Genomic DNA, 18,990 nt, shown 5'->3' with positions numbered 1-18,990 from the left:
ACGGCCCAGCTGCTCTGGCCATAGGGCACCTTTCCCTAAAACCACCTCAGACTATGACCCTGTATTCAATTCTTAAGACAGCTGGAAAAAACAGGGAAGAATTAAGAAATATCATAGAGGAATCGTTAATGGGACTATAAAAATACTTTTCAAGTATATGTGAAAAATGTTAAAACCAGTGAAACCATAGGATACAAAGCTATGGCTAACAAATCCAAAAGGTGAATGTTTCTTAAATAGTTAGAAATAAACTATTTCTTAAATAGTTTCGGATCACAATACAGCAACATTTAAAAATAAAGATAATTAAACGACACTCAACTAGATAAAAAGTTTTAAAATATTTTCTTAAAAATCAGTTTTGGAATGCAGAATATGTTTAAACAACAAAGTATAAATTGATTTGTTTTTTATTTACAATTTTAACTATATTTAAACATTATTTTTGGAATTCCTCATCTTCACATCAAATTTTTATCACTGAAGCACAAGTCCATTCACCTTGTTGTAGTTCCAGGAGAGATAAAATCTGATTGCAAAAGATTTATTTATAATAACCATTCTTACCAATAAATACTTTTATGAAATTATCCCTTAGTTTCTCCTTATTTTAAAAGTACAGTGTAGATTTGAGGCCAGGCATGATGGCTCACACCTATAATCCCAGCACTTTGGGAAACCAAGACGGTTGGATCTCTTAGCCCAGGAACTCAGAGACCAGCCTGGGCAACATGGTGAAACCCCATCTGTACAAAAAATACAAAATTAGATGGGTGTGGTGGCATATACCTGTAGCCCCAGCTATTCAGGAGGCTGAGAGGTAGGAGGATCACTTGAGCTCCAGCCTGGGCGACACAGCAAGACTCTGTGTCAAAAAAAAAAAAAAAAAAAGATTTGCAGTGTTTTACACAGACACAAAAGATGCTTTGAGTATGTGTATCTTCCTTAAATTTTATTTTGATTTATTTATTTTAAAAATAAGAGACAGAGTTTTGCCATGCTGCCCAGGCTAGTCTCGAACTCCTGGGCTCTAGTGATCTTCCCACCTCAGCCTCTCAAATTGCTGGGATTATAGGTGTAAGCCACTGTGTCTGGCCTATGGGCATCATTTGAAATATTCTCATGGCCGGCCAGGTGTGGTGGCTCGCACCTGCAATCCCAGCACTCTGGGAGGCCAAGGTGGGTGGATCACTTGAGCCCAGGAGTTTAAGACCAGCCTGGGCAACATGGTGAAACCCCATCTCTACTAATATTACAAAAATTAGCTGGGTGTGGTGGCACATGCCTGTAATCCCAGCTATTCAGGAGACTGAGGTGGGAGAAGCACTTGAACCTAGGAGGCAGAGGTTGCAGTGAGCTGAGATGGTGCCACTGCACTCTAGCCTGGGCGACTCATTTTTTTTTTTTTTTTTTTTAAAGATACTGAAATATTCTCATGGCCAAGTTATGCTGATCATTATATGTGGTTGGCCTTTTGACCTCTCCATACATGAGTTAATAGCAAATAAATTACCATAAATCATGAATTTATTGGGTATAATTTGCAATTATATTTGAAAACACCACATACTCTAAAGTGCCTGAGTTTTAAGGCACACTATCTTTTGTGCCTTCACACAGTGTCAAATTTGAGTGGAATTAAAGGGTGTCATAGAAGAGAAGGCCACCCAAAAATCAAAACCAAAGCTAAACCAGCAACTGGAGATGCAAGGGATAGTAAGAGCTCTCCAGTTTTCTTCCTTCTAAGGATTCATATTTTCATATATGAGCTTCTCACTCTCCTAAATCTCTTTTCTTTTATGAGAAAAGAAGTTTTATTAGGAAAGTCAAGTGTGCAAAAGGATCAGAGAACACTCAAGATATGTGAGTGGAACAGAAACTGCAAATCATCCTTTAATCTCTGTTTCTACCTCCTTCTACAGCAAAACCTTGCATTTTTAATTGTATTTATTTATTTATTTATTTATTTGAGATGGAGTCTCACACTGTTGCCCAGGCTGGAGTGCAGTGGCATGATCTCAGCTCACTGCAACCTACGCCTCCTGGGTCCAGGCGATTCTCCTGCCTCAGCCTCCCGAGTAGCTGGAAGTACGGGTGCCCGCCACCACGCCCAGCTAACTTTAGCAGAGACAGGGTTTCACCATGTTGGTCAGGCTGGTCTTGAACTCCTACCTCAGATGATCCTCCTGTCTCAACCTCCCAAAGTGCTAGGATTACAGGTGTGAGCCACCACACCCAGCCAAAACCTTTCATTTTTAACTGGAAAAATGGCTGCCCAGAAGTCCCCAGCTCCCCATAAAGCCAGATATGGTTATGGACCACATTCTGTGCATCAGATCTGGGTGGAAATGTGCAGGTGCAGTGTGTGGGCCATACTTTCCTTTCCCTTTCTGCTGATGGGACACAGGTTCTGGGAGTCATCCTGGACCACTGGGACCCAGTAACACCATGGATGGCAGAGCAACAAGGTGAAGGGGCCCAGGCAGAGCTGCCATACCAGTGTGGGACTCTCCTGAGCGGGATACAATGCTATCTTGTTTAAGCCCCTCTTATTTAGAAACTCTATCACATAGTATCTGATATATATGCTTGTTAATAAAGGGAGTCTGAAAGCTAGTGCCTGTGGTAATGCTTCTATTTAATTCTATCTCATACTCCAGGGTGCTAAATGCAAACTTAAAAAAAAAAAAGACTAGGAGTCAATTTTACTATTTGCCTAGGAGAAGTGTTTTCTAAAGAAACAGATATAATTGCCTATTCTTACTGCAATGAAGAACAAGAGCAACAAGCAATGAAAAATGCCAGACAAATAATGTGAGTCTAGTTCAGAGATGGTCCAGTGAACCTGAGAGCTGATTTTCCCATCTGGTCACTATATGCCTATGGGCTAGTTGGCAAACTAGCAATTAAGGAATGGGAGGAGGCCGTGCGTGGTGACTCACACCTGAAATCCTAGAACTTTGGGAGGCCGAGGTGGGCAGATCACTTAAGGTTAGGAGTTTGAGATCAGCTTGGCCAACACGTGAAACCCCGTCTCTACTAAAAATACAAAAAATTAGGTGTGACAGACACCTGTAATCCCAGCTACTTGGGAGGCTGAGGCAGGAGAATCACTTGAACCTGGAAGGCAGAGGTTGCAGTGAGCCGAGCTTAAGCCATTGCACTCCAGTCTAGGCAACAGAGCAAGACTCCATCTCAAAAAAAAAAAAACAAAACAAAAAAGGGAATTTGGGGAAAACCCAAAAATCAAAAACCTAAGTCATGTTCTGGAGTCTTTCCTTTGGATTTTCTTTTTTGATTTGTAGGTGTGGTCACTGAAAACCTTTAAAGAAAAAAAAAAGATGTAAAACCTTTCAAAAGCCCAATGTATACAAGATAATAAAGATGATCTGGCTGGAGTAGCAATAATCATGATAATATAGTAGGGAAATGCAGTGAGCACTTAGGTTAGCCTGACGCTGCCAAGATGCCCACACCAACCATCTCACTTAAGCCTCAAACCTCCAAGGCTATCTAAAATGACACGACTGTCGATGTTGCACCAGAACCACATCCAAGGCCTTATCTTCTGACAGCGTTTTGCTCTTAAAATTGCTTGTAAAGCATCCATAAAAATCCTCAGATTTCCAAGCATTTCATGTAGAAAAACAGCTTTTAAAAATGCTAACAGATTCTTGCTTCTATAACTTAAATTCAGTCAAAAGTTTAAAAAGTAGGAAATTATACCAATTTGACCATCCTGAAGACATTAATCACGGATAAAAAGAATAAAAAGAGCCAGTGTAATAGATTTTGAAAGATAGTTTTGTGTGTGTGTGTGTGTGTGTGTGTGTGTGTTTTGTTTTTTTCAAAAATTCTACAGGGCAGGATTTATGGTAACAGATCTTTGTACCAGTTCTCACTGGGTCTTGAGATTGAAGGTGACTGCATCTCAGTAATAAAGCGGCAAAACTTAAGGTAGGTTCAGTGAAAAGACAGTACCTGTAAAAGTTAAGCCATTTAATTCATCCCTTAACCACCACAACACGTGTTTAGGACTAGTGATGACCACTAAGCACTGTTACTAATGCAACCTCATCCTTCCCTTGTATTCAGATATGCTTTCTTGAGAGGGAGGGTGAGCAGGTGGGTATTATAGCCAACAGGTAAGACACAGGCATGGGCAATAAAAGCCATTACAATTTAACCTGTTTATTGGGACAGAAAAAAAATGAGAAGTGTTTTTCTAGATGCACTTTTGTCCATGCAGTGTTCTTCTTCTTTTGTTCCTGTGTTCTCTTTGCATGCTTTCAAGAAATCATGGGAAGAAGCTGGTACCTCATTCAGAGCAAAGTAAAACAATGAAGCCCAAGGAGCGAAGTGCTGGCATCATGGCTAAAAATGTCAGGGGAGAAGGAAGTGACGGGAGCTCTGAGACATCTTCAACCCATGGAATGTTTGGACAATGTCCTGCGACCCCAAAGTGCTGTGGATTCCACCAATTTCAATTGGTTCCCACTGGCCAATCCCGGGAAATACCCAGGCTGTGTCTGCAGCACTCCATCCAGTGTTGCTTCTTAGAGAGTGGTTCCATCTTAGTCTGCAGGAAGTGGGCACTGCCCTGGGGCATCCAGGTCTTCCTGCCCAACACTGTACCAGCCTCTCAGGAACTGGTTAGAGCTCTGGTGATAAATACGACCTTTACCCACAGGGTGTTATGAGGCCACAAAGAACTATGCTTCTTAAGAGCCTTTAATGCGGGAAATGAAACTTGTGGGATATTTATTAAATTAAAATGCAGGATATAGAATTTATTGTATAATATGATCTCAGGCATGTAAAAATGTATTGGGAAAATCTAGAAGGAAATACAACAAAATAGAAAATTTTTTTTTTCTTTCTGATAGGAGTAGGAACTTGAGTTATCTTCCTTATAGTTTACTATATTTCTTAACTTTTCTACAATGAGCATGTATTAAAAATAACTTATTCTGGCTGGGCATGGTGGCTCATGCCTATAATCCCAGCACGTTGGGAGGCCGAGGTGGGTGGATCACCTGAGGTCAGGAGTTCAGGACAAGCCTGGCCAAGATGGTGTAACCCCATCTCTACTAAAAACACAAAAATTAGCCAGGCATGGTGGTAGGTGCCTGTAATCCCAGCTACTCAGGAGGCTGAGGCAGGAGAGTCACTTGAACCTGGGATGCAGAAGTTGCAGGGAGCAGAGATCGTGCCAGTGTACTCCAACCTTGGCAACAGAGCCAGACTCCATCTCAAAACAAAACACACACACACACACACACACAAACCAAAACAAAACAAAAAACATTTTTCCCTACAATAAAAAGAGGTGAGGGAAGATTTTGGTTATGCTGAAAATAACTACAGTCCTGTCCAATCTATTTCTTAACATCAAGTACAATGAAACAAAACTATGTGACAACACCAGTTTATTCACTCTGAGCTAATGCTTTCAGATTATGGGTTTCTTAGAGGGAAACTTCCCCTACTTAAGAGGACATACATCTCATTAGGGGTATTTTAGCAAATCATACTGTACCATGTGGTTTTATGGCATAACTTTAAGAGCAATGACAATGAACTTTAAAAACAAACACAATAATTGAGTCTTGAGATTAAAGATGACTTTAATTGGAACAACATAAATTAGTATTTCCCTCAAGGCAGTCACTTAAGGAAACCACTTATCCCCCTATATTGGTGTTGCCATTTCTTAAAATATTTTTGGAACTTTCTGTGGAACTGCTCAGAAAAATCATTCTGTTATTTCAATCACTCCCTATTTTTGACCAAAAACGGTTTTACCAGTTTGACACATTATTTACCTGACTTGACATCAAATTTTTTTAGGGCTCTTAGATTTGCCCTAAAAAAAAAACCCTATTCTCAAAGGATAAAGATTCCCAACCACTGAGATTCTTTTTTTTAAGTCCTCACACAATGAAAACAATTCTAAACCTGTTCCCAACCATATTTTGAGTAATAATAGCATTCCTGCAATACCTGGCTGATCCCCCAAGATGACTAGTCTGAAGAGGCCAATTTTGGCAGTGGGAGAAAAGAGAGATCCATTACAGATTCATGAAAACCCTTGATAAAGGCAATGGAGTTAGGCTGATTTTGTATCCCAGTAAACACTAATAAAAACCTATTAGAAGCCAAAAATTCTCGAGTACAATAGAAAAATGAAAAGCCATCAGTGGTTACTTTGGTCCTTTGGGGTGGCCAGCAGGGGCAGAATCTCAGGCTGGACACCCCAGGGGTTCCTTCTTATAGGACGGTAAGACTGCTACCTTTTGTCTCCATTTGCCTTGTTCATCATTTGTCAACACTGGCTTCACATCAGAATCACCCGGGGAGCTTTAAAAAAAAATACCAGTTGACTGGCAACATCCAGACAATGGAATCTGAATCTCAGAGAGTAAAGTGTAGGTATATATATTTGTGCGTGTGTGTGTGTGTACTGTTTATTCTTCTCTTTTCCCTTCCTTCAAGTTCCCAGGTGAACTGGATGCCCTGAAGTACAGAAAGGGGTGAGAATCGTGGGCAGCTGGTCAGATGAAGATCAAGGCTTCCATCTACAGAGCCTATCTCAGTTGATGAAATGAGCTCCTGAGTAACTCACTCATCACCTCACACTATGATTCATAAAAACAAAAATTAGGGACTATTCCTTGGTCTGTACATATAATCTTAGAAAATAATATAAAAAATGAGGATAAGAAGCATACAGTCTCCAGTTGACTAACCACATGAAAGATGAAAACACAGAAGTAGGCTACATAACGAAACCATGTCAGAGTCCAGTTATTGGAGGTGATTCTCTTTTCTTCTTTTGGACTCTAAATTTTATCTGTAGACTCTAATTTTTTCTTTCTTTTTTTTTTGGAGACAGTCTTGTTCTGTTGCCCAGGCTGGAGTGCAGTGGCACAATCTCGGCTCACTGCAACCTCAGCCTCCAGGATTCCAGCGATTCTCATGCCTCAGCCTCCTGAGTAGCCAGAATTACAGGTGCATGCCACCATGCCTGGCTACATATTTTTGTATTTTTAGTAGAGATGGGGTTTCACCATGTTGGCCAATTTGGCCTCGAACTCCTGGCCTCAAGTGATCCACCCACCTCAGCCTCCCAGAGTGCTGTAATTACAGGGTGAGTTACCACACCTGGCCTTAAATTTTCCATAATGAATATGTATCACCTTTTGATACCTAATCTAGTGCTGGCCTGCTGACTTAAGAGATTAAAAACCACATACCGGTAGTATCTTGGGCTGTCACATCCACACCATGTGTAACCATGACCCTGAGGCATTCCACGTGTCCTTTTGCAGCAGCAAGATGGAAACTGGAAAGAAGTAAACACAATCTCCTTGAGATTTCTACTCTTTAATGTTCATCTCCAGCCAATTTTTCCCCCCGCCATTTCATGTACAATTTCTCTTCCTTGAGCTCCACAAACACCCACTGACTACGCATTATTATCAATCTCATTTTGAAGAGGAGGAAACAGAGGCTCAGGATGGTCTGAGAATTTTCTCATTGACAGCTGTAGTTAAGTGATGGAGCAGGAGTTTGATCTTCCAGCCCCAAAGACCAGGCTTGAAAAAAGTAAGATTCAGCCATATATTTATCTCTTGATGAAACAAATCAGAAAGTCCCAACTAGATTGAATTTCTAAGTAATATCTTTATCAATGTTTTCCTATTGTCTAGTGTTTTCACCACAGCTATTTCACCATTTTAAAGTGATATGCTCTAAAAAGAAATCTTATCTAAGTCAAAGAGTGGCCAAGGTTCTTGGACAACTCAATGCCCACTGTTGTGTTGTATCTGAGTAACAATAGTTGCATGCAATATTTGATAAGTGTCTAATGTGGGCCAAGCATCTGACTACACACTTTTAGGCATTGTTTCTCATTCCTATGACAGCTCTTTAAAGGTGAGTTCTATTACTGTCTTCATTAGATGGCAGGTGTCTACACTCTAGTGCAAACAGCATTAGAGAAAACCCACCATTAAGACTCCAGAACTCAATGAAACTTGGGAGCACGAACCATGATCAGCATGTTTAGACTGGGCATTAGAGGAAGGGATAATATCCAAATGCCAAATCAATCATCCCTGCATACCCTGGGATGAAGGGCACTTTTGCATGCAGAAAGAAGCAAAGCACAATTCCACTGGGTGGTCAGGCCCAGAGGCCAAGATGGCTGCAAAATTTGGGCAAGTTTCCCTTCTCTCAGTTTCCATCCTTCAGAGAGGTTAATGAGCCTTCTAGTTCTTCTCCTGCCTCAGTCCTCTTTTAGGGATGTGACCTCAGGATACCTCTCATGAAGTCTCTTAGTGTCTGCACCTCTGAATTAATGTCCAGATAATATTTTCTCACTGGGTAGGATATGTCATTGAAATCCAGGATAACATTCAACTGGAAAGTCCAATAGCTGATGTTTAAACCCAAGTTGGTCTGATTCCAGACTTCTTCTCTTAATAACTTGGCTGAGTGAGGGGGACATATCAACAAATAGGAATACTTCAGTACTCATTGCAAATCAGCCATAACATAATGATCTGTGTGTTTTGGGAAGTCATTTTAACCTCTCTGTGCCTAAATTTCCTCCATTTTAAAGGCTGGGGATCAAGTCAAATAATTTCTAATGGTTCCTTTGGCTCTAATGTTTAATTATTTTAGCTTACCTGGCTCTACTCACTGGAACTACTTCTGTATTTGTGCAGCAATCTATGTGTAATATCTATTTACAGTCACAATTTATTTTATAAGTGATTTCACATTACAGTAAAATTTTTCATGCAATAATTTGGGAATGTAGTGACTTTTCATTTTTTAATATTGTTTGAGATGGAGTCTCATTCTGTTGCCTAGGCTGGAGTGCAGTGGCACAATCTTGGCTCACTGCAAACTCCGCCTCCCAGGTTCAAGTGATTCTCCTCCCTCAGCCTCCCGAACAGCTGGATTACGTGCGAGTGCTACCACACCAAGTTGATTTTTGTATTTTTAGTAGAGATGGGGTTTCACCATGTTAGCCAGGCTGGTCTCAAACTCCTGACCTCAGGTGATCCACCCACCTCAGTCTCCCAAAGTGCTGGGATTACAGGCATGAGCCACCACGCCTGTCCATAGTGACTTGTTTAAATGGAAATCCTGATTCAATATAGCTTAACCAAACTATATTGGGAGTGCAATAAATTATTCCACTTCTCAACACTGTTAGGATAGCTTCATTTTATAATAAGTTCACCTTTAAGCAGTAAGGTTATTATTAACCTTGGTGGAAGGTTTCTAAAAGTTTCCCAGCCTTAATAATAGTACATGTAACATAATTAATTGCTCTTGGGAATATGGAGCTCTTCAATTATTGAACTGTATGTTTAGGGATACTAATTGAAATGCCCCTGGATTACTAAGCCCTAAAATTGATTAATGTTTAGCTTCTTAATCTCTTTGTGTTTGTTTGTAAGCTGTTCACTATGCCATCTCCTAAAAACTAAATCAAAAGTATCTAAATAAGAGAGTAGCCATATCCCATTCTAAAGATAAACATACCAGGAAGTGTCTACTGCACATGTACATATACACACACCCCAATCAATCAATTATATTTATCTATATTTAACTTTTGATTGAAATATAACATGTAAAGAAAGCTACACATATAATTGTATCGCTTGCTAAATTTTCACAAATGAAATATTTTTCCTTCATACGAATCAAGAAACAATGTGGTCAGAGACCCCAAAACCCCCCTGCTAGCACCCCAGAAGTTCTCCATGTGCCCCTTTTAGTTACTAACCCCTTCCGCATGTGATATTTTTAATTTTTTCTACTCTGAGCCTTCTTAGATTACCTCTGCATTACATAGTCTATTTATGGGTGGTTAGAACTGCAGACCATCTGCCAGTGAAACATTATTGTAGGCTACTCCTGTACATTGGTAAATGCAGTCTGGCGAACGTGATACGATATTCTGCAAATGATCTGGGAAATGCAGAGTTTCAGGATCATCACTTGGAAGGCCCCCAATCAACACAAGGCAGAAGTGAGGTGTTAGGAAGCTGTGCTCAATTTCCATTCCCAGAACAGAATTTTCTTAGACACAGCTTTTTAAAAGAAAATCCCTGATATCAACCTGAATTGACATATTTGATGGCTGAAACACATTTTATTGAGGGATCCAGTTAGTTAAAGCTTCATTGCATATGCTTTAATAAATTGTGTGTGATAGTGAGAGATTTTATTTTGTCCTGCCTCTCCCATTGAGAGTTTAGATCAGTAAGTGACTTTTTTTCTCTATTCTGGGGACTTTCCAACCATTATCCTGCAGAATGCTTGTGTCCTGCTGAGAAAATAGAATGACAGAATTTTCCAAATTCATTATTTTCTCTTCATGTATTTTACCTAAAGCTGCATCACTTAACTGCTTTTACAGATAAAACGGACAAAGTACAAACAAATATAAATAACTAGAAACAGCTCATTCTGTAAGGATAGTCTTGGCTTTGATTTTACACTGCATGCATCTAATACCATATTTTTTGCTAGTAAAACCATTGCTAGTTCATGGAATTCAGTTAAACATTATTTCAAGGTGTTTCTGCAAGAAAACTCTAACATCCAGGTGTTTGCTGTGTTCTGATGTCACACAAAAGCTTCTGCTCTGCTTTCTAAAACACACAGGCATAGGAATGATCTTGAAAAGCAGGAAAGGGAAAAACTGATCATTTTAGCTAGAAGTGTATGATCCATTTACCCAGACAAGGAGGTCCACTGTGTGTCATCATTCCTCTCACTGGGTATGCACTTCTGGGAAATGGAAGCAAAGCCAGGAAACAGTCTGTGAGTCTGCTCTTGGGGAGATAGTCACTAATGCTGTGTGCTCTCTCTGCCCCTCCGGGTCTGCCCTCTGCCCAGAGGCAGTCCCCTAATGAACTGTATCCAATGGGCTGCTCTGTGTTTTGGCTCCTGGCTGGGCTTGCCCAGTGAGAATGACAATAGGGTTCAGGGCGTCATCTCCTCCCCTCCTTCCCTGGCCACACCTCGACAGTGGCGGCCTTCCTCTGTGAAGGCCACAGCTCTGCCAGGCTGGCTCTCCCAAAGCCACAGCTGCAGCTCTCCCTCCTTACCCCTTCATGTCAAGAGTAGAAATAGATTCTCACTGTTGCTAGAATCCTGGGCAGCATTCCCAACCTTACTGGTTTCCCTTAACCTGGCCACATATTTGTAAATAGTTCCTTTCTTAAGCTCTCATCAATTATCCTATTTGATGCTACCTATTCCTGCTAGAACTCTGAATTACAGCAGGGTTGAGTATTTTGTGTGTGATGATCCACAGGATGAACTGTTAAGTTCTAGTGGATATTATCTGATAAAACATTTCTAAGAGCCAATTCAGGCTATCCTTTTTAAGTTTTAATTGCCACATATAGTTTGTTTGCTTATTTAATATATGGGCATTGTGGCTAAAATGTAATGAGAGAATATACCATGTAACTTTTTAATTATATGGCATATAATAAGTGACTTCAAAAAAGTTTTCGAATGTGGTCTTAGGCCAAAGTAGAGACCTGTTTAAAGGGTTCAAGAATATACCTCTCCACGGGTAAGAAAAACAAATGACTTTAGTAAAAGCCAGCACACAGTCTGGAACGTCCCACTACTCAATAAAGAAATACTAAAATTCAAACTTTTTATGGTAAACTTGGTTTTGAGAGAATAACCAAACCCCAAACAATACATATGGGCACCAACACACATGGATACAAACAACCGCTACAAAAACAAAATTAAAAAGCCATCAAAATTCACATACTTCTTACCAGCTCAACCATCCATGTAATTTGTAAAATGTAATTAAGACTCTCAGAAAATACAAAAATGTATCAGCTCCTGAACCCTCCCATCATGCTAAGGTTTCATTCATTCTACTTGATGCAGACTCTAACGGAATTACTTAATTTTATCAGAGTCACTGACATACTACTCATTGAAGTACATGCTAGAATTGTGGTCTACAACTGGGAAATTCTCAATAAGTTCTGTGGGCATATCCTGTGTAATAACGAGGGTTCTTCAGTAATGAGTTAGAAGTAAAATAAAATTTACTAAATATTCTATACTATATACTATGTATATATACACACACGCCCATATACACACTATACATGTTATATATATAATACCTTGTACCATATTCTACTATTAAAAATGTACAGGCTAGGTTTAGAAAAAAATGCAAAATAAGAAAGAATAACTATCAAGAAAGTCATTTTGATCTCTATTGCTTGCTCTAACTCCTTAAAATACCTTACTTTTTATATAATACAGTAATGAATCATTGCCATAATTTTAGTCAGAAAATCATTTTACTACTTAACTTGGAATGTAGCATCTATAACCTGAAAGAGTTTGCTCAATGAGTTATCACATAAAAGAAAACCACAATGGTCAGCTTTGTCCTGTTTGTGTGAAAAGTGTGCAAATGCAGAAGAAATAGGCACAAATCAGACAACGAAATGACTGTTGGCAATTCCCTACCAACCCATCTCCTGTATATTATGAAAGCACTTATATATTCAATCTGGGTATCTTACGCTTGAACAACCAACTGAAAGAGCAGCCTCACTTAGTTTATTCCCCTCAGAGAGAAAGGAAGCTCCTAGAAATAGGACCCTTGCCTCCTTTTTGTCTCATTCTCCAACCCTATGCCTAGAAGCAGTTATTAATCAGGAGTGGAATAAACACCAATGTACAGAAGAACAGGGTGGGAAAACCACACTACTAACTTCCTTTCTGTATCTAATTTGGATATCAAATCATCTTAACGTTTTAACTTCAGGGACTCTGGTTCTTATTCCTAATGTCTGTGATTTTGAAAAATTAAAGCTTCCAACCTTATAGCTTTATCAAAGCTTAGAAGAGGGACAAAAACATCTAGTCAGATGATAAAGTATAACAAGAAGCAGGATATTAGGGAGGTAGTGCTGGTAACCTTAAGGACTCAGACTATCTGGGTTTGCATCTATGCTTCCTTACTTATTAGGCTCTATCTCCATTTCCACATCAGTAAAATGCGTTATGAGGAATACAGGAATTACGTACAAAAGCACTTTGTAAAGTGTGAAGTGGGAAATAAACACTCAAAACATGCCTCCAATTATTGTATCCTCACCAACACAAAGCACGGCACAGAGTCTGTGATACGTTGCTTGATAAAAGGAATTGTTGCAATGTTCACAAAGGACACAGTAGCAAAAGTTAAATCAGAACCACCACTGCTTAAAAAACGAAGAGAGGGGAAAGGAGGGGCAAAAGCTATGTGTGTTTCCATTGAATGGAAACTTGGGAACAAAGTCGTAGACAAGTAGCAAACCACAATAAACCATCCAAGACAAGCCTTGTCTAACGCCCACACTTGAGAAGCTGACGTTCTGGCACCTCTCACAGAAGTGATCATCCCCAAAGCAGGGTTTGGCAGCAGCAAGTCATTAACATTTAGCCTCGGAATGTGAACCAGAAGCACAGCAAACTTTGAATAAGATACTCAAGTGGAAAGTTAGGTTCTTTTGGGTAGAAAAACATGACCAGCCAGTGGCAGAACCTGATATGTAGATGACGGTGAGTAGATTTCCCTTCTCATGTATGTGGTGACTGATAAATGTCAGCATCCTCACAGGCTGGGGTGCTGTATCTAGATGGCAGGCAGTCATCTGTGGGGTCATCTCAGGCTTAGGAAGCAGATGGTGCCCAAGGCCAGCACACGACTCATTAAGAGCATGACTGGTGCCCTCTGATGGCCTGTGTCCTAGATAGCTGGCAACTGTCTCTAAATAAAGAGAACTCACAGATTAGGATGGGGTAGGGGGCGAGGGCAATAAGTTGATAAAACTTACCTGTCCTCTTTAAACATAGTGTTTTTTGTTTTTGTTTCTGTTTTGAGATGGAGTCTCGCTCTGTCACCCAGGCTAGAGTGCAGTGACTCAGTCTTGGCTCACTGAACTTCCATTTCCCCAGTTCAAGTGATTCTTGTGCCTAAGCCTCCCTAGCAGCCGGGATTACAAGTGTGCACCACCATGCCTGACTAATTTTTGTGTTTTGGCAGAGATGGGGTTTCACCATTTTGGCCAGGCTGGTCTTGAACTCCTGACCTCAAGTGATCCACCTGCCTCAGCCTCCCAAAGTGCTGGGATTACAGGTGTGAGCCACCATGCCCAGCCAAACATGGTATTCTTAACAATGTTAATTCTAAGGCATTGGAATTAACTCAAGTATCGTATCATTTTGGTATTTCTATAGTTGTATATTTTTACAGGTACTGCTACTTCTATAGCTAAAAGTATTCATTCATATATTTACTATAACATCAGGGTATCTATTTGTGAGACATGGTTCTAAGGAAACAATAATGAATAAAACAAAGTTCCTGCCTTTATGGAGCTTGACTTTTAGCAGGAAGACTAAAGAGAACCAATGGTTTCAACTGGGGGTGCTTTTGCACCCCTGTTCTTGGAATATTTGGCAATGTCTGGAGACATTTTTTATTATGGACTAGGGAAGAGGGAGCGGAGGGAGATTCTATTGGCATCTAATCTGCAGAGGCCAGAGATGCTGCTGACCATCTCTACAATGTAGAGATAGGTCCCCACAACTACAAATTATCTATCCAGACCAAAATATCAGTAGTGGGCTGAGTGTGGTGGCTCACACCTGCAATCCCAGTACTTTGGGAGGCGGAGGGGGGCAGATTGCTTGAGCCCAGGAGTTCAAGACCAGCCTGAACAACATGGCCAAATCCTGTCTTTACAAAAAAAAAATTAAAAACATTAGCCAGGTGAGGTAGCACATGCTTGTAGTCCCAACTACTTGGGAGGCTAAGGCGGGAGGATAGCTTGAGCCTGGGAGGTAGAAGCTATAGTAAGCTGTGATCATGCCACCACTGCACTCTAGCCTGGGTGACAGTGAGACCCTGTCTAGAAAAAAAAAAAAATCAGTAGTACCCAGGTTAAGAAACTCTGTAATAAACCATTAAAGGCAATGTATATACTAAAAACATAATTCTATAAAAACAAATTAAACAAAGACCAAAAAACAAAATAAAAAGAGAATTTAATCTTTATATTGAGTTATAATCCACATACCACAAAAATCACCATTTTAAAAATGCACAATTAAGTTGCTTTTAGTATATGCACAAAGCTGGCAACCAACGTCATTATCTAATTCTAGAACATTTGCATCATCTCCTCCCAAAAAAAATCCTTTTATCCATTAGCAGTCACTCCCCATTTCCCTACTTTCCAAACTCCCAGGAAACCACAAATCTACTTGCAGTTTCTATGGATTTGCCTATTCTGGACATTTTCTTTTAAAGATGGGATCGTATAATACACGGTCCTTTGTGTCTGGTTTCTCTCATTTAGCATGTTTTCAAGGTTCATCCATGTTGCAGTATGCATCAATACTTCATTCCTTCCTTAATAATATTTCATTGTATGGATATGCCACATTTTGTTTATCTATTCATTATCTGTTGGACATTTCAGTTGTTTTTACTGGGGATTATTATCACTGCCCCAACATTCCCATACGAGTGGTTGTGTATACACATTTTTCAATACTAATGGGTACATACTGAGGAGCGGAATTGCTGAGTCATATGGCCGTTGGGAACAGGCCCCCAAATTTGGCCATAAACTGGCTCCAAAACTGGCCATAAACAAAATCTCTGCAGCACGGTGACATGCTCATGATGGCCATGACGCCCATGCTGAAGGTTGTGGGTTTACCAGAATGAGGGCAAGGAACACCTGGCCCACCCAGGGTGGAAAACCACTTAAAGATGTTCCTGAACAAATGGCATGAGCAATATGTGCCTTAAGGACATGCTCCTGCTGCAGATAACTAGCCAGACCCATCCCTTTATTTCAGCCCATCCCTTTACTTCCCATAAGAAATACTTGTAGCAAATCCTGTGACTGGCTTGCTGTCAATAAATATGTGGGTAAATCTCTGTTTGAGGCTCTCAGCTCTGAAGGCTGTGAGACCGCTGATTTCCCACTCCACACTCTATATTTCTGTGTGTGTGTCTTTGATTCCTCTAGTACTGCTGGGTTGTGGTCTCCACGACCGAGCTGGTCTCAGCAAGTGGTGCCCAACGTGGAGGCTCGAACCCAGGTTGAAGGGTCGCTGTGGCGACAGTTGGAAAACGTGGAGCTAAGCTGGAGGACACCCGAGTACTCTTTTAAGCAATCCCTGTAGTGAGTAAGAAGGGGAGCTTGGAAGCATCAGGGTAACAATTGGACAAGTGTGGGCTCTGGTTCGTTCCACCTTGGAACCTTTTCACATTAATGATGAGGAGGAAGGAGAGTATAATGAAGTAACAGAAAAGGTTTGTTTGCCAGCTAAAGCTAAAGTGGCAGAGGAGGAAGAGGTACATCCCTACCCTTCTGCACCCCCTCCTTATTCTGAAGAAAAAGAGTGGCCTGACCCTCCAGATCTTTCATTTCCAGAGGACATTGGGCAAAAAGTAGTTGCCCCAGTGACTGTTTGAGCAGCGCCTCGAGTGACCGCTCTCAGTTCTACTCAGGCAGGAATTCAGCAAGCTAGATGAGAGGGTAGTTTAGAGGCCTGGCAGTTCCCTGTTAGCGTACAACCCCCAGATCAACAGGGAAATATTGTAGCTACATTTGAGCCATTTCCTTTTTTTTTTTTTTTTTGGGACGGAGTCTCGCTCTGTCACCCAGGCTGGAGTGCAGTGGCTGGATCTCAGCTCACTGCAAGCTCCGCCTCCCGAGTTTATGCCATTCTCCTGCCTCAGCCTCCTGAGTAGCTGGGACTACAGCACCCGCCACCTTGCCCGGCTAGATTTTTGTATTTTTTAGTAGAGACAGGGTTTCACCGTGTTAGCCAGGATGGTCTTGATCTCCTGACCTCATGATCTGCCCGTCTCGGCCTCCCAAAGTGCTGGGATTACAGGCTTGAGCCACCATGCCCAGCTGAGCCATTTCCTTTTAAATTTGGGAAACGCCCTGAGGGGCCCATCCCAGACCCCATTCCAAACCGGGGTATTTCTGGTTCAGGCCACTCCCTCACCCCTGTACAATGTCTGTCCCTCGCCACGGCCGGTAGTGCCACAGTAGATTTATGCTGCATAAAAGTTGTGAGCCTTCTGCCTGGGGATCCCCTGCAAAAGGTCCTAACAGGAGTCTATGGACCCTTGCCAGTGGGAACGATAGGATTACTTCTAGGAAGGTCTAGTTTAAATTTAAAAGGGGTACAAATGCAAACAGGAGTCACTGACTCAGATTACAATGGGGAAACTCAAATTATTATATCTACTTCTGTTCCCTGGAAAGCAGAGCCAGGAGAGCGCATAGCACAGCTCCTGATTGTGCCATACGTGGAAATGGGGAAAAGTGAAATTAAATGAACAGGAGGATTTGGAAGCACAAATAAACAAGGCAAAGCAGTTTATTGGGTGAACAGAATTACTGACAAACATCCTACCTGTGAAATAACTATTCAGGGAAAGAAATTTAAAGGTTTGGTAGATACAGGAGCAGACATTTCAATCATTTCTCTACAGCACTGGCTGTCCACGTGGTCAGTTCAACCCACTCAATTTAACATAGCTGGAGTTGGGAAAGCCCCTGAAGTATATCAAAGTAGTTATATTTTGCACTGTGAAGGGCCCAATGGACAACCTGGGACTATTCAACCAATTATAACTTCTGTACCTATAAATTTATGGGGAAGAGATTTATTACAACAATGGGGAGAACAAGTTCTGATTCCAGAACAATTATATAGCCCTCAAAGTCAACATGTGATGCATGAAATGGGGTATGTCCCTGGTATGGGACTAGCAAAAAATTTGCAAGGTTTGAAGGAACTGCTTCAAGCAGAAAGACAAATTTCCGGCCAAGGTTTAGGATATCATTTTTGCTGGTGGCCACTTTTAAGCCTCCAGAACCTATACCTTTAAAATGGTTAACAGATAAGCCAATTTGGATAGAACAATGGCCACGAAGTAAAGAGAAACTGGAGGCTGCAGAGGACTTCGTTAATGAACAATTAGAGAAAGGACACGTAGCTCCAACATTTTCCCCCTGAAATTCTCCAGTCTTTGTTATTAAGAAAAAATCAGGTAAATGGAGAATGTTAACTGATTTAAGAGCCATTAATTCAGTTATACAACCTATGGGGACCTTAGTAAATGACACTACCGCTGTGCCACAGAAAGTAGCCATACATAGGAATCAGTTGAAAACATTAAATGACTTTCAAAAATTACTAGGGGACATTAATTGGATATGACTTGCTCTAGGCATTCCTACCTATGCCATGAGTAATCTATTTTCTATCCTTAGAGGAGATCCCAGTCTCACTAGCCCTCAGCAATTAACAAAAGCAGCTCAGGCAGAGCTGCAGCTAATCGAAAAGTGAGTCCGTAAAGCTCAAATAAATAGAATAGATCCAGAGAAGACCCTAGACTTGCTAATTTTTCCAACTCAGCATTCACCTACTGGTGTTATTGTCCATGAGAAGGACTTAGTAGAGTGGCTTTTTCTTCCACATACTAATTCACGGACTCTAACTCCTTATTTGGATCAAATCGCTACTATGATAGAAAATGGGAAAACTCAGATTGTTAAATTACATGGATATGATCCTGGAAAAATTATTGTCCCTCTCACGAAGGCACAAATACAGCAAGTTTTTATAAATAGTCTTACTTGGCAAACCCATTTAGCTGACTTTGTGGGTATTCTCAATAATCATTTTCCTAAAACGAAATTGTGTCAATTTTTCAAATTAACTAATTGGATCCTCCCTAGAATAACTAAATTTAAACCAATTGCAGGTGCTGAAAATGTCTTTACAGATGGGTCTAGTAATGGTAAAACTTCTTATTCTGGCTCAAAAGGTAAAGTTTTTCAGACACCCTATACTTCAGCTCAAAAAGCAGAGCTTGTCGCT

At 40.7% G+C, this 18,990-nt stretch overlaps 1 protein-coding gene across 5 annotated transcripts in view; it reads right to left on the bottom strand.

Annotated features, from left to right (window-relative positions):
- The window catches only part of RAI14 (retinoic acid induced 14), a 159,526-nt gene that overhangs the window by 31,247 nt on the left and 109,289 nt on the right, over positions 1-18,990 (bottom strand). For all 5 annotated transcript variants that reach the window (XM_011944328.1, XM_011944327.1, XM_011944326.1 and 2 more), the window contains one exon: positions 7,257-7,345. In XM_011944328.1, the coding sequence (XP_011799718.1) occupies positions 7,257-7,345 (89 nt within the window). The remainder of the gene's footprint in view (positions 1-7,256; positions 7,346-18,990) is intronic.

The sequence above is a fragment of the Colobus angolensis genome, unplaced genomic scaffold (assembly GCF_000951035.1).
Source record: "Colobus angolensis palliatus isolate OR3802 unplaced genomic scaffold, Cang.pa_1.0 Scaffold230, whole genome shotgun sequence".
Classification (NCBI taxonomy): domain Eukaryota; kingdom Metazoa; phylum Chordata; class Mammalia; order Primates; family Cercopithecidae; genus Colobus; species Colobus angolensis.
The sequence above is the reverse complement of the archived record's forward strand: the minus strand, read 5'-3'. Positions and strand labels throughout refer to the sequence as shown.